At 38.3% G+C, this 14527-nt stretch overlaps 1 protein-coding gene across 17 annotated transcripts in view; it reads right to left on the bottom strand.

Moving 5' to 3' along the window:
- CADPS2 (calcium dependent secretion activator 2) overlaps positions 1-14527 on the bottom strand; it is a 520372-nt gene that overhangs the window by 51459 nt on the left and 454386 nt on the right. For 5 of the 17 annotated variants that reach the window (XM_032401671.1, XM_032401674.1, XM_032401682.1 and 2 more), the window contains 5 exons: positions 13126-13267; positions 8134-8289; positions 6787-6934; positions 6047-6061; positions 290-364 (listed from right to left, as the gene is read on the bottom strand). In XM_032401671.1, coding sequence (XP_032257562.1) covers positions 290-364; positions 6047-6061; positions 6787-6934; positions 8134-8289; positions 13126-13267 — 536 coding nt within the window. Of the gene's footprint in view, positions 1-289; positions 365-6046; positions 6062-6786; positions 6935-8133; positions 8290-12880; positions 13001-13125; positions 13268-14527 lie in introns of all 17 variants that reach the window. The other 12 variants (XM_032401664.1, XM_032401665.1, XM_032401667.1 and 9 more) reach the window with 3 other exon arrangements.

Here is a 14527-nt window from a genome sequence, read left to right as displayed (position 1 = left end):
GGGAACATAAATGTGAAATAATAAGGTCTTACTGGAAGACAGAGTTATTTTTAAAAGCCAACAGCTGCAAGAAAAGCCAAGATGAATTGTAAATAAAAAATCAAAAGTTGTTGACAAAGAGTGTTCACATTTTGTTCTGAACTCTTCTTGAAATCTGAACTTTTCTTGCGTCTTTTTATAAAACTATTTTTCAATTGGGTATTTAGAAACATGAGACAGATTTTTCTAAAAATTCCCAGCAAAATGATTTTTGAGTCTGACTTAAAAAGGTGAATAAATAATACATTACCTTTGAAACTAGCAGTGAAATGATTTCTTTTACAGCGTTGTCAATCAAATCATCTATTTTTGAATGGTATTGTTGCTGGATATCAAAAGACAAAGATGCGTTAGTTGATGTGGACACAAAACTTTTGTCATAAGTCATAAATGCTTTAAAGCTCCTAGTTATGACATATCGGATTTACTGAAAATGATCATTTTGAACATCAGAAGAACAAAACCTTGAAAACGATCCACCCAATCAACACTTTTTACATTGTGGCTTGAAAATTTTCCCATGTGCACTGTTGAGTTAAGCAGCTAATGGGGTTATTATATAGATGAATTGGGTTCTTATTCTTATTCAGGCAGAGGAATGTGAAGGATACTTTTTGTCTTCTCCTCTATAATTAAGGTGGCGTGTATTTTTCTAAAGGGTTGGTTTAGCTGGAGAAGCAAAAAGACTAGAAAAAGATTTAATTAATACAGCATTTCATGTCTGACAACTCTCATTCATAAGTTATTTTAAATGTGCTCTAGAAATAAAATGAGCTCCCAATTGTTCACTGTAAAAGGACCGTTTTGTCAGCGCAGGGAAGCCGCAGTTTATACAATTCTTACAATATGCTCAAGCAAGGGCAAAATTAAAATGTCATCAACAAAGGTGAATAGATGGTAACAAATTAATAGGCCATATAGGGTATAATGAAACAGCACTCACTCCCCATAGTTTTATCACTGCTTCCTCATGAAAAGACGCCTTTAAGTAAATACAAAAAAGATGTATTTAAAATAAACCTGAAAGCCTCCTTTTTCGCTTTCTTTAGAGAATACGAGAGAGTTGCATTCTTAAATTAGCAGGAGCTTCGGCTTCTGCAGTGTTTGAAGGCACATTCATTTAAACAGTAATTCTTGCTTTAGAAGCATTTATCTGACAGCCGATTGTCCCCAATAGCCACTTCAGAGAAAATGTGACTTGTAAAGACTAACCCTATCTTGAAGGTTCAAGGCTTCTTGGAACAGCTAACATAATGCATAGAGTAAAAGTACTCAGGTCAGTATAAACATTAGACCAACTTAACAGCTGCCGGATGAATGGTTTCCTAGGATGTAAGTTTTTGAAAGCTATTTTTTCTTCTGAAAACATGTCTCAAAGTTTCCACACACAACAAAACATCAACGTAGGTCTGCTTTGGAATACACAGGAATGATACCCCCCCCCCCCCCCCCCCCCCCCCCCCGCCCCCCGTAGGCTCTGACAGTTACAAGTGGCTATCTACCTGCATACATAAAAAACAGGAAGCCTAATTCTGGGGCATGTGAATTCTCTGTTCTGCATGTATGCGTGTGTGCTGACATGTGGTCTAAAATTAACCGCACACACATGAACGTGGACCTTTCCCGGCATGTATTCCACCTAGTGAAGGGAAACATTATGTGTCTGTTTTACTGAAAGCCTTACTGACTCCCAAACTTGTGCTCCCCAGAGACAACTGGAACAGAAACACAGAGGGTGGATTTCTATCAGAGTAGGGCCAACTCCTTTGCTTTTAGAACAGCTTGAAGAGAAGCAAAAGGGGAGACAATAAAGAAAAACAATGGAGAAGAGAAAGAGCGTGGAGAATCTGGCTGCTAGTGGAGATAGCTGGGAAGCCCCCCACAGACACAGGTACCAAAAGGTCCTGGGCTCCAGCTGAAGCTCTACAGCCGACCTGGTGTGAGGAGCTTATGCAAATGCGCTCTGCCCGGCTCCCCCTCCCTGCTCCTCTTTTCATAGCCTTCTCTCTCCAAATTGTGTCTGTGCAGCAGGAGGAAGTGAAATACCAGACTGAGGCTCCTCTTTGGGGTAGAACAGGAAAGGGATACACACAGGAGATGGGCTTCAAGCTTCTCACTTCCCTCTTCCCTGGAAAGTGCTACAGAACATACATCAAGGTGCCCAGATCTCTGAGCGGTTCCATGTTCTTAAACATACACTTGATATGTTCAGTGCTTATCTGTATTCGCCATAGATTTCATTTTTTAAAAGATTTTATTTTTTAAGTAATCTCTATACTCAGTGTGGGGCCCCAAGATCAAGAGTCGCATGCTTTACTGACTGAGCCAGCCAGGTGCCCCAGCCGTATGTTCATTTTTTAACTCAAGAGTAATCAAATGTCATCAAAAGACTATTGGATATAAAATTGTAGAGCTTCTACATTTTAAACTTTTAGACTGGATAGATTTGGACACATCTTAAAATCAAGAGATGAGCCACTAAAGAGGTTCCTTATACCCTTTTTATCGAAAGGCAGGGAAAGGCATGGACCCCAGGGGCCATCACATTCTCCTATAATATACACCTTTAGACTACTGACACCTGATCTAGCCAAAAGCAGTGAGAGGAGAAGGAGGGAGGGAGGGGGTGAGGAGGGGAGCAGGGAAGGAGGAGGAGAGGGAGAGACAGAGACACACACAAAAAAATTAAAAAGGAAGAAAAGTATACTAAATGTACTACCCAAGGACAAACCCAAATAGGATAAGGCTTGTTAGGTTTTTATGAGATTTTGCTATTGTAAACTTATCTGACTAGCTGGGACTTTCACTAATGTTAAAATTGCCGGGAACTTCCAGAACCTGTTCTAGCTGCACAGTTGGTGGAGGTGGTCTGGAAACACTGTGGGTGGGAGCGGCCAGGTGGCCTCAGAATTCATACTGTACATCTACATTTTGCAAAGAGAACAGCTCACATCTGCCACATAGAGATGACAGAAGGTTAGCTAGAAAGTTCCTCCTCAGGGGATCCAGATAGCTTCCAAAGACAAACACAGACACACCAAAAGAGATCACAGAGAAGAATTTATCTGCATAGACATTTACATTACCTAACCTAAAATTGGTATATTTTATTTAGATTAACAGATTGAATTTTTGATAAAAATCTGCAAAGTTTTTGTCTGCAACAATAAAAACCTATAAAATTTCTATTAGAATATTTCAAATCGGATTGATAATCCTACATACCAGGGCTTTGGCAAATCACAGCCCATTTCTTCGACTTAATTCTCCCTACCTTCACCCTCAAAAGTAAAGCGTATGTGCTTCTCCAGCAGATGACTCTGACTTTCGATCAAGATTAACCTTTAAGAAATTTGTACCTCATGGAGCCCAGGGAATTCAGGGATCAGACACGGGTCTGAAACCCTGGTCCCCCTACACTCAGGTACATATCCTCATTTCACCTGACTGTTGTTAATGTAAACACTCCAGAAATGAAAACTAATCAAATGCCAGTATAATCCAGCATTCTTAAAAGATTTTGGTCCTTCTCTTGGGAAGAACTTTAAAGGTATTGGATTGTCAGCTCTGGAAATGGAAGCATTTTACTATAGTTGAGGACAAATCCTACACAAGGAGCCCCATTAATGTGCTTTCATCCTCAGCGGATGGGCCATCAGATGCTGGGGGCACCCAGGGCAGAGCATTACCTAAGTAAGACCCATGCAGTTGGTGGAGAACAACGATTTCTAAACACTGGTGGTTTTGTGGTCTCAACATCCGTCCCCGAGGAACTGGCCTGAGACTGCTGACTCATTACACACAGCTGTCGCATGAGCAGATCATTCGCTCACTAATGACTCCATTAAACACCATTCTGGGCTGCGGTTGAGCACGTTTGCATCATCATGTGCCACGCGAGAAAACGGAATCGTAACTCAGGAGCACAGAAGGGGCTGCCTTGTGGAAAAGGAGTTGGGGAGGTTTCATCTCAGTTAATGACATATAACAAATTTACTGGAGACTCTGGAGAGGTAATCTCCTAAAATTCAGAAAACTATCCCTACTAGGTTTATCTATGTAAGCATATATTTTACAAGGTTCCAAATTGTGTAATAATCTAGTTTTTAATTTGTTGCTTACTACAGAATGAGGTCCACTGGCTCACCTCCGCATGTAACATATTTGCTAATTTGCAACAATTCCAAAACTTATCCCAAGCACAGAGAGGGAAAGCCTGTGCAATTATGTGGGTATATTTATTGGTGATTAAAAGCAAAGTATAAAATCCTTCTTTTGCACTGAAAGTCTTGTTTACCACTTTTCATAGTTGCTAATGGGTTTTACACCTGCACATTTTGAATTATATTAATTGTGTGAAAGTTGCGGGGAACTAATTGTCTCTGGTGAGAAGGTACAGGTGCAAATATAATGAACAGTAGCAGATTACTTTTCAAAGCCATCTACCTGTTAATATAAAGAACCGCGTGACAATGCAACAATGTTTTGTCATTTGTGTGTCTGCTTGTTTTTCTTTTGAGGTACTAGAGAGAGTTGTTTCTTACAGGGGAGGATTTTTAAAGCGGTGACAACAAATCAGTCTGTTCATTCAACAACTATTTACTAAGTGCGTATTATGTGTCAGGTACGGCCATGTATATTAAAATAAAAGCAGATGGATAAATCCAGTATCAATGGGAAGAGGCAAGATGATTCTATAAACCTGATGAGAAATGGATGGACTTATAAAGAGACATAAGACAATATTTCTGATTAGACCATCAAAGGCTTACATCTGGGTATTGAAAAACATGAAAAGGTAGAGAGATGAGCTATTGATATCCAAGCCAGCTGCTTCCTCATTCAGATGATCAGAGGTAATAAATCATGTTGTAGGTGCTCAGGGAATGATAATTGCTGAACATTCTATAACACATATCAATTACTTAATGTATCTGTAAGGTTGTATGCTATGGTATTAGAAATACATCTTTTCCCCTTGAACTGCTCAAAGAATGAAATACGTGTGCATGTGCGTAAATTATGGCCAATTACCTAATGTCTATATCTGGGCTAACTAAGTATGAAATTCACAAATAGTGGGCCCTCTCATCCTCTTTCAGAGCTACCTAAGCCCTTCTACTTGGATGAGAATTGTCAGCTCAGTAGAGTCACCCTGAGTTTGACTCCTAGGTGGCAACTGTAAGACTTGTAAGAGTCAACATATCCATAGAGCACAAAAACATTTTGACTTATCAAAACACATATATAAAACAGATAGATATATATAGTATCTAGTCACTTTTGTATGCATAAAAATTTTCATATCATGTTCCTCTGAGGTTCTGGGTGGTAATTCAAGACAACCTTGTATGGGGGGGAGGAAAGGCTCCTGACACACAGGCCTGCCTCTTCCCTGCCTCTGGTAATGGTTACTTCCCAGGCCATGAGTGGGAAGAAAGACTGTATCACTGGTGGGCATGTACCTTATTGAAATCCACAACTGGGTTCTTCTGCATGAAGTGACCTTAGGAATGGCCTCCTGGTCCTCAAATTTAGAGGTACCCTGATATATACTATATGTCATCCAAAGCTCCAAATTTTTCTAGTATTGGTAAAAGTATATACTATAGATATATGAACCTTGAAAATATTAATAATCATTCTGCTTCTGAATTTATTTAGAATTTTGTTTAAAGGAGGGTGAATTCATTTTGTTTTAAATAATTTTATCCTTAAAAAATCTAAGAGCAGTTTGTAGATTCTGCAGCCTAACAGGGAAGAAACATTCCCCTTGACATTATTTAGGGCATAAGTATTTATGTGTTTTAATGTGCCTCTGGGTATTGCTATGTTATAATAAGCTGTTAGTGTTATACACATACATGGAAAACATAAACCTGAAAATGGAATTATATTAATTTGAAAAGATGAAAATAAAAAGTGTACATTTACACAAATAATAACTCAAAAAAAAAAATGCTTTTACTTAAAAAAAAAAAAAAAAAAAAAAAAAAGGAAGACTTACCCATTGACTACCAAACTGGATCATGCCATGGAGAAAAAAAAAAGACGATGAAGGAGAACATATGGGAAGAGTAAAGAAATGAACAAGTAATTACAATGAGAAAAGCAGCAACAAAATGTCAACTTAAACAGATAATCTAAGAAAAATAAATCCTTTTTCACCCAATCGCCACTCTCAACAAAAATAAATCATGGGGTAAAATAAGCTGTGTTTCTGAATATAGAACCAAACAAAACATGAATCAAAGTAAAAAAAAAAAAAAAGGGATATTTATTAAAAAAAAAAGAAGTCTAATTTTTTTAGTACGTTTCTACTTGATCTTTAAAACATGGAAACTTTTGTGTAAATAAAAATATTTCATATGCTATTTTCTGTGCCTTGTTTTTTGAATGCAAACTCTGGATACTCTAGATTTGTATAAACAAAGCAGGTAGCTCTCTAGCTTTCTTATTTGCTTGTGAAAAGCAAGGGTTATGTAAATACACAACACATAAGTTGTTAAAAGCTTCAATGGCCACGTGTAAAATTTTGCGCAGTCTTCATTTAAAAAAGAAGAAACTAATGGGAGCAAAGGATAAAGGGCCTTCCGTTATTACAGTAAAGAAAAAAGCCCAAACACTTCTATTGGAAAACTTGGTCTTTTAATCTAATCAAGTGAGAGACTTCTGGAAACAGCATCCAGCACCCTCTGCCAGGGCACTCCATGCTGCCTATCCATATGTGACACTCAGTTCACTTACCTCTTGTCCTCCATCCAGGGCACAAAGTTTGGTGCTTTGCTTTTTGGCATCGACTAATACATTAAGCATTGTACACACGGAGGCAGGAATGCGCAAGTCAGTGGTTTTGCTTGCCTTTTGCAGCTTGACTTCAAATGCAGTTCTTGTTCTATTCATTAAAACATGAATCCAGGGTAAGAAATTCTGAAATATGTCTCACCTGTTTAGTAAAAGTGAAATCAACACTACAAGATGGCTAATTTAAAACATGCAAATAAGGAGTGTGGCATTGCTTGGGAGCTAGGGGTGGGATGCTCTTCTTTTTCAGGTGTCTCATATGAAAGATCAGGGAGATATTTTATATTAAACAGCTTTTGCAGTCATGCAGACAATATCTCTACTCAAAGGAAGCTATTTGTTACATCTAGTGTAAAACTTTTTATGGAAAATCCGCTTAGTTTTACTGAACTGCCTGAATTAATTTCCAAGTGTAAAAACCACTTGCTTCTCTGCATTAAAGCAGAACAAATCTTCTGCGTGAGGGTTTACCAAATAAAAAAAGAAGTACAAGTCTGGAAAACCCTAAAACATCATAATTAATGTACAATGGAGAATGTATAATTCTTCTGTGTCACTTAGCCTCATAACTTATTTCTGATTAAGTTCTGAAGAATGTAACTGGATAGTTGACGCGGAAAGCTCCTTTGACGTGGAAAGAGAATACCAGAAAACAGAAACACTGATGGCCCTGATCATAATTTGGGTTTGCCATGCCGTTTCACAGCAGACACCGTGCGTAATGCATAAAGTACTTAATCGCCCTTTTCCATATGTCTCAGGAAGTACTGCCTTGGGAATTGAAAGCACAGTATTCCCAGAGAGACAACAATAAAGCACCACAGAAAGGATTAATATAGTATGGATGCTACTGAGAAGGGTAATGTGAGGAGGCATTAAAAAAAAAAAAAAACAGAAAGATGGGGCGCCTGGGTGGCTCAGTCGTTAAGCGTCTGCCTTCGGCTCAGGTCATGATTCCAGGTCTTGGGATCGAGCCCCGCATCGGGCTCCCTGCTCGGCGGGAAGCCTGTTTCTCCCTCTCCCACTCCCCCTGCTTGTGTTCCCTCTCTCGCTGTGTCTCTGTCAAATAAATAAAATCTTTAAAAAAAAAAAAAAAGTTTTAGGCCAATTTTATCAGTTACAGAGTTCCAGGAGGCCCCAGAATTTAGGTCTGAGAACCCAACGTTCATTAAGTTTTGTTGTGGTAGTACATATTGAGACTTTCCTTGTGACAACTAGGTAACAGGTACTTGGTGAAGTGCGACCCTGGGTGCTGGCGTACAAAGCAGCAACTTGAAAACACAGGTCTACCTTTTGACACAGGCCTCTATCATATCACTGGCCATTAGTTTAAGTCTTTGCTCTAAGTGGTGGGCAAATTCTTGTTCTGGCCAGTGCAGATCAAAGACAAACATTTGCAGTGCATCGAGTTTCCAAAAAAGGTCTTCTGATGTTGCTGAGCCATTGCTAGAAGAAAAAGGAAACATGAAGAGCATCATGAACTTCCACTGTTAGCTGTGAGGATAGCCAACACATTGTTTTTTGCCTTAAAATCTCTAATAATTGGTATTTTCTTTATTCAACCTTCTAAATCTCTTCCTTTTCACTTCTTAATGAATATGGTGAGGCAAAAAAACCAAAACAAAACAAATAGAAATGAATATAGTAAGGTTTCATAGAAAGGGGTAGAATGCATAAGGGTACTTTACTAAGGAAAAGAAATCAAATTGTACATGGAAGAACAAACATTTTAAACGCTTTTTTACCAATCCATAGGATACAGATAAAATACATAAATATTTCCTCCTGGAAATTCAGAAGAGTATGTTCTGTGCAAGAAAGTCCATACGACAGCTACCAGGAGCTTCACTCCTCTACTCATGCATACATGTGTGCCTTTGTCATCACAGTGGTTTCTGTCTACAGACAGGTACGTAGTGTACAGATCCTTCAGTTTCTCAAGGACAGGGGAAGGGGAAACAGGTAGTGCAAGTGAGAAAACAGGCTGAGCAGGGAAGCAAATCTTATGCCTATTTTGAAATGCTTCATGACTTTTCTAGCTCATAATGAAACCTAACAGTATGACGTACAGTCTAACAGAGAAATGACATTCGGGGTGCCCTGAAGTGGGAACAAAATCATGTATTTCAGGTCATTCCATCTTTCTAATTTGGGGCCTGGATTTGCTATGCATTCACGGCTGCGGCAAAATTAATCCAGGGGACTAGAGTTTCAGACCATGTATGAAGGTAATTTGTAGCAAGGTACATATAATATTTGGGCAAAGGATAATACTACTACTTTCCATTATGCAAGTATATAGCCTAATAGGGAAACAGAGGTTTTGAAAGTAAAATAATCCTATGTTCAAACACGCTGAAACTTAATAGTAAAAGAGAACAAAAGGAGAAAAAAGGTGCTGTGCAGATTCAGTTCTCCTCAGCTTTCCCGTAAGTGCTTAACATACACTAACCTAAAAATTGTATTGTTAGTGTGCAAAAGAAAAATAGAGAAATGAAATAATTTATCACAAGAGCACAGTGGGAAACTTTTATAAAAATAAAATTCTTTTAAATACCCCCTTTGTTTAGCTAAACATATCAATTATTTGGCTTAAAAAAATGCCTCCTTCTCTGGCTAATTAAATGCTTATTTCCCTCCCCCACCTCCACCTCAGCATCTTTCCTGCATCACCAACCTCCTTTGTGTTCCTTCTCCCATTCTGCCAGTAATTCCTCATGGTCTCCTTGCCTAGCCAAGATGTGCTCACAGTTAAGTTCTCAATGGACCATTTGCAGCAAAGCACTGAATGCCACCCATAGCTCTCTACTCAGTATCTCGTAACCTTAAAAATCAGTGCCCCCAAAGTACCATTAAACAAAGGAACCAGACAACACCATGTTGACATTGCTATGAAAAATGTTAGAAAAAACACTATATTTATTTCTCCCTTTTGCCATATATATAATAAAAATAAGAGGAAAAAAATGACCAGGCAAAATCTTCTTATATATCCAGAGTGTACAATGTGGTAAATTAGAGGACCTATATTTTAAGAGCAATTGAATCTAATTGGTTAAAGAAGCAAATCTAATAATTTTTTACTTTGGAGAAATATAAGGTAGCTATTTGAAACATGTATGTATTCTTAATAGCATAACAAAACAACAAAAACCATCATCAAAACAAAATCTGAAATAGTGAAGATGGAATTCTGTTGAAAATGGACTCTCTCATAACATAACGACAATTAAATCTTCATAGAGAGTATGGATATATGTTTCTTCTGTTCTTTGATGCTATGGAATGATGTGCTTAATTGGGAACATAATTAAGGTAACAAGTATTTGCTATAATTAAATAGAAAAAAATGTAAAGAGGTTTTCTCTTGAGCTGGAATTTATAACCTGCAATTTACTCAAAACTTTTTCATTTTAAAGTTATTTTTAATCAGTGACCTATTCTGAAAGTATGATTAACAGATTAAAGAACTCAAACATGAATAATGGACTCTGAGATAACTTCCTAAAAATGCCAGTAGGAAACTTATCTTATTGGCACCTACTTTCAGAGCTAAAAAAACCAAAAAAACCTGAGAAGGAAGACATGGAGAAGCCCCTAAGGTGATACTGATACATTAGTAGGTAGGGATATATCTTTAAAGCATTGGTTATATTCTATTTTTTAATTCCTTATATATATGAAACAGACTTTTTTTTTTTTTTGGCTATTTAATGCTTTATAACGAAAGTTCAAAAAACTAAGGGTGCCTGGCTGGTTCAGTCGGTGGAGCATGCGACTCTTGATCTTGGGGTTATGGGTTCAAGCCCCACATTGGGGGTAGAGATTACTTAAAAATAATAAAAATAAAATCTTTAACAAAAAAAACCACCCAGAACCTAAAAAGCTAGTGATTACATCATAACATTATAAGGAATTTTGAGCACCCTGATGAAGAGCCTAATGCTGATAATCCTAGCAGGTAAAGAAACAGTGATTAACTTGTAAAACATGTTTTTTATTTACTCAGAATGATGAAAGTATGAGCATTTTATTTACAAAGCCACAATTTGTCATGATTCCTGTCCTGAGATGCAGGTCATTTTAAAAAGGGGCTCCCAATAAATGAGATTCAGGTTTCACACATGCCTCAAAGCTGAAAAAAAATAACGACACACACACACAGAATCTAAATTTCACAAGGTAATGCCCACAATAATGTTTTCGGTTAAAATCAAGGGTGTTAAACAGATGAGGAATGAGGAAAAAGAGGAGCTAAATTATAAAACAGTATTAAGAAGCACAAAAACACATAAACTTAGAAAGATACATTATACTTCCTAGATAATTGCCAAGCAGACACAGACACCACTCTATATACTATAACTGCCCAAAGCATTGCCTGAAAGAAAAAGATTCACAGGTAACCTCACATCCCAATAACTATCATGGGCACAGTGATGATGTTTAGCTTGGAGAGATATTGTTAAGCTATTTTGCAAGTTATTCTTCTCCTTCTTGGTCTTCTTTCTTTTCTTGAGGGTATGCAGCCTTGGGGAGCAGATGTGACAGTGGTGGGAGGACAGGCAGAAAGGGTGCTGGGCAAGTTCTTAGCCCAGCATCCTTATGTTCTCTGGATGCCGAACACGTGAATAAGAGGGGTGAGAGCTTTGTGGTCAGGCAAACCTGGGTTCCAAACACGTGAATAAGAGGGGTGAGAGCTTTGTGGTCAGGCAAACCTGGGTTCCAAACACGTGAATAAGAGAGGTGAGAGCTTTGTGGTCAGGCAAACCTGGGTTCCGAACACGTGAATAAGAGGGGTGAGAGCTTTAGGCAAACCTGGGTTCAAAGCCTGCCTGTCACTTACTCACTGTGGGACTCAGGCAACTTCTCTTTCTTAACTTCTTTATGACTTAGTTTCCTAAGTCCCTAAAATAGGGACAATGACATTTACGTCCCAGGGTTGTCCAGAGGCTTAACTGAGAAAAAGATTTGGCACTTCACCTGGAGCATAGTAAGTGTTCAATGAATGGTAGCTATTTTTCTTCTTGTAATTATTATTCTTTCTAGCTGATGTCATATGAGATCTGGGGCAAAGCATGGACTATTATCGAGTTCATTTGCTTGCTCTGAGTCTCATACTTTTGAAAACTACACAGTTAACAAATAATGATGATTGATGACAGTAATAATAACGATAACAATCATAATGTAGCATAGGAATAGTTATTATTTATTGAGAGCCTAGAATGTGCCAGGCACTTTTTATAATTTTTTTCTTTTTTATCCTCACAAAAATGTCTTTAAATTAGGTGTCATAACATTTCAGCATTGGGGAAACTGAGGCTAAGAAAGATTTAATGATTACTAAACTAGGATCTAAACTCGAATTTCAAAGCCTGTGTCCTTTTTGTTTTAGTGACTCTCAGTTACTGAATCTGCAATAGGTGGGCTGATCACAATGTAGAGCTAACAGATATGGTTTTTATGATATAAAGATTATTTAAAAATAACAAAGTGCATCAACTGATAGATGGAAGGACTTGCTGGTGTTAGGAAATAAAGGACGATCACTTCTCTGCAACCTGAAATATTATTTCTTTAAAAGTGCAACTAAGATAAAATAGAAAAACATTATATTCTTCAAACGATTCTTACGATGGTTTTCTTCATGTACAGGAGAAACTATGTGGGCAGTAACGAAGTTGGAGCCAACTACAGCTCCTAGACATACTGTTACCACAGTGATTGCCTGAAGCGTGGTGTATCATTTAGGCTAGAGTCTACAACCTGGGTCACAAAATGACCTCTCACCTACAGATCACATATGAACTAGATCAAGTCAGTGAGTGGTGTTTTTTTTTTTTTTAATCTGTATCATTTATCATCGATTTGCTCAGCTTAGCTTGATAGCTTAAAAAACTCACACAAAACCAAAACATAGGATTCCTCAACCAATGATGATAAATGCCATGCAATCTAAACAAATGTGCACAGAACACAGCCCAGGCCATGCACTAGCTAACACACCACCAGGAAATAAGTGAGGGATACACACGTGGACTCATATAAAGAAGCCATCCACGAAGGAGTAGAAAAGCTAGGAATCTGTGGAAGATTAAGAGGCAGACTTGGAACTTTTGGAAGAGCTACATTGGGAAGACTGTTGGCGATATTCCTGTAGAGAAACAAACAACGTGGGAAGGGACCAGCATAAGCAATAACCACAGACGGCCATGTGTAAAGTCATAAGGTCAGGACTAAAGAGACAGATGTTCTATGGACACTGGGCAAGATACCTACTTGACAGGCTGCCATGTCTCTTGCTCAAAACCTCTGTGAATTGACTGGGCGATGGAGGACTCCATGAGATCGACGTAGCGGACAACCAAGGGCACAAAGATTTCTTGCAAATGTTTGTGAAATTTTCCATTACATAAAAGTGCTGAAATAGTCAAGCAGAAACAGTGTTTGTCAGAGGGATCATATCAGGCATTTGGGAAAGAGGGGTGAAAAAAACGTTTCCTGAAAGAGTCTGACACAGAAGAACTGGTAAAATACAGATGATAATGGATCTTACTCCTCCTGTTGAATATATCATGAAAGCTAATCAAGAAGTATAATTAACCTCCTAGATATGGCTGTCAAAATGCAAACAGATTCTATCTCTATAAAATCTTCCTGGCAGGTGGGATGTTTTTACTTTCTGAGAGGTTTAACACATGAGGCATATGACCACTTGCTAGAGATTCAACAGAGCTGCTGGATACCTGGAAGGTCTTGACACATGTATAAATAGAGCAATAAAGAGAGTTACAATCCCTGTGCTAGATGGTGTATCACAGAAGAGCTAAACCCATTCAATTCTGAGAGCTAAGCTTGATTCATTCTAAGAAATACACTTATTTAATTCACCAGCAGGATGACTGTGGCCTTGGGAATATCTATTCTGATTCATGAACTTTTCAGTTATTTGTGGATTTTCTTGTTAGTCATCAAGTTTTTCACATGTGTCTTTAAAAACATCATATGCATTTTTCAGGCGTCCATTTGTCTTTAATGAAATACACTATGGGACATCCCACCTCAAGCAGTTGTGGAAGTCTTAGAATTTGTGCTATTGGGATAGGACTGTCAAATAGGTAGGTAATAGGTAAGGTGCACCTCCCTACACCAGAAGGTGGATGCTTTCTATGCACAGGATGTAATTTCATTAGAAGAAAGGTCAGTGCTATCTATAGATTGTGTCACACCCACCCACTCCCCTGCCAAATTCATTGAAATCCTAACACCCAATGTGATGGTGGGACCCTTGAGGGGGTAAATTAAGTCATGGGAGCACAGTCCTCATGAACAGGTTAGTACTCTCATGAAATCTATGGAACAAGCTCTCATAGATTGGAGGAAAGATCGCCAGGTAGAGATAACAGCTAGTATGAAAGTTCTAGGCAAGGAACAAGCTGGTGTACTTCTAGAAGGACGAGAAAGCCAGTGTGGCAGGAGTAGAGTGAGAGAGGGGAAAGAATAGTCCAAGATTATGTCTACACAGTAGTACATGGTGAGAAGTATGGGTTTTATTGGGTACACAGGGAAGCATCATTATTTTTATTATTATTAAGCAGAGGAGTGCCATGATATCATATCTCTGGCTGCTGTGTGGAAGATGGAGTTGGTGACCAAGGGCAGAAGCAAGAAGGTGGCCCGT

The sequence above is a fragment of the Phoca vitulina genome, unplaced genomic scaffold (genome assembly GCF_004348235.1).
Source record: "Phoca vitulina isolate PV1807 unplaced genomic scaffold, GSC_HSeal_1.0 scaffold4, whole genome shotgun sequence".
NCBI classification, from domain to species: Eukaryota; Metazoa; Chordata; class Mammalia; order Carnivora; family Phocidae; genus Phoca; species Phoca vitulina.
Note: the sequence above shows the minus strand (reverse complement) of the source record. Positions and strands in the feature narration are given on the sequence as shown.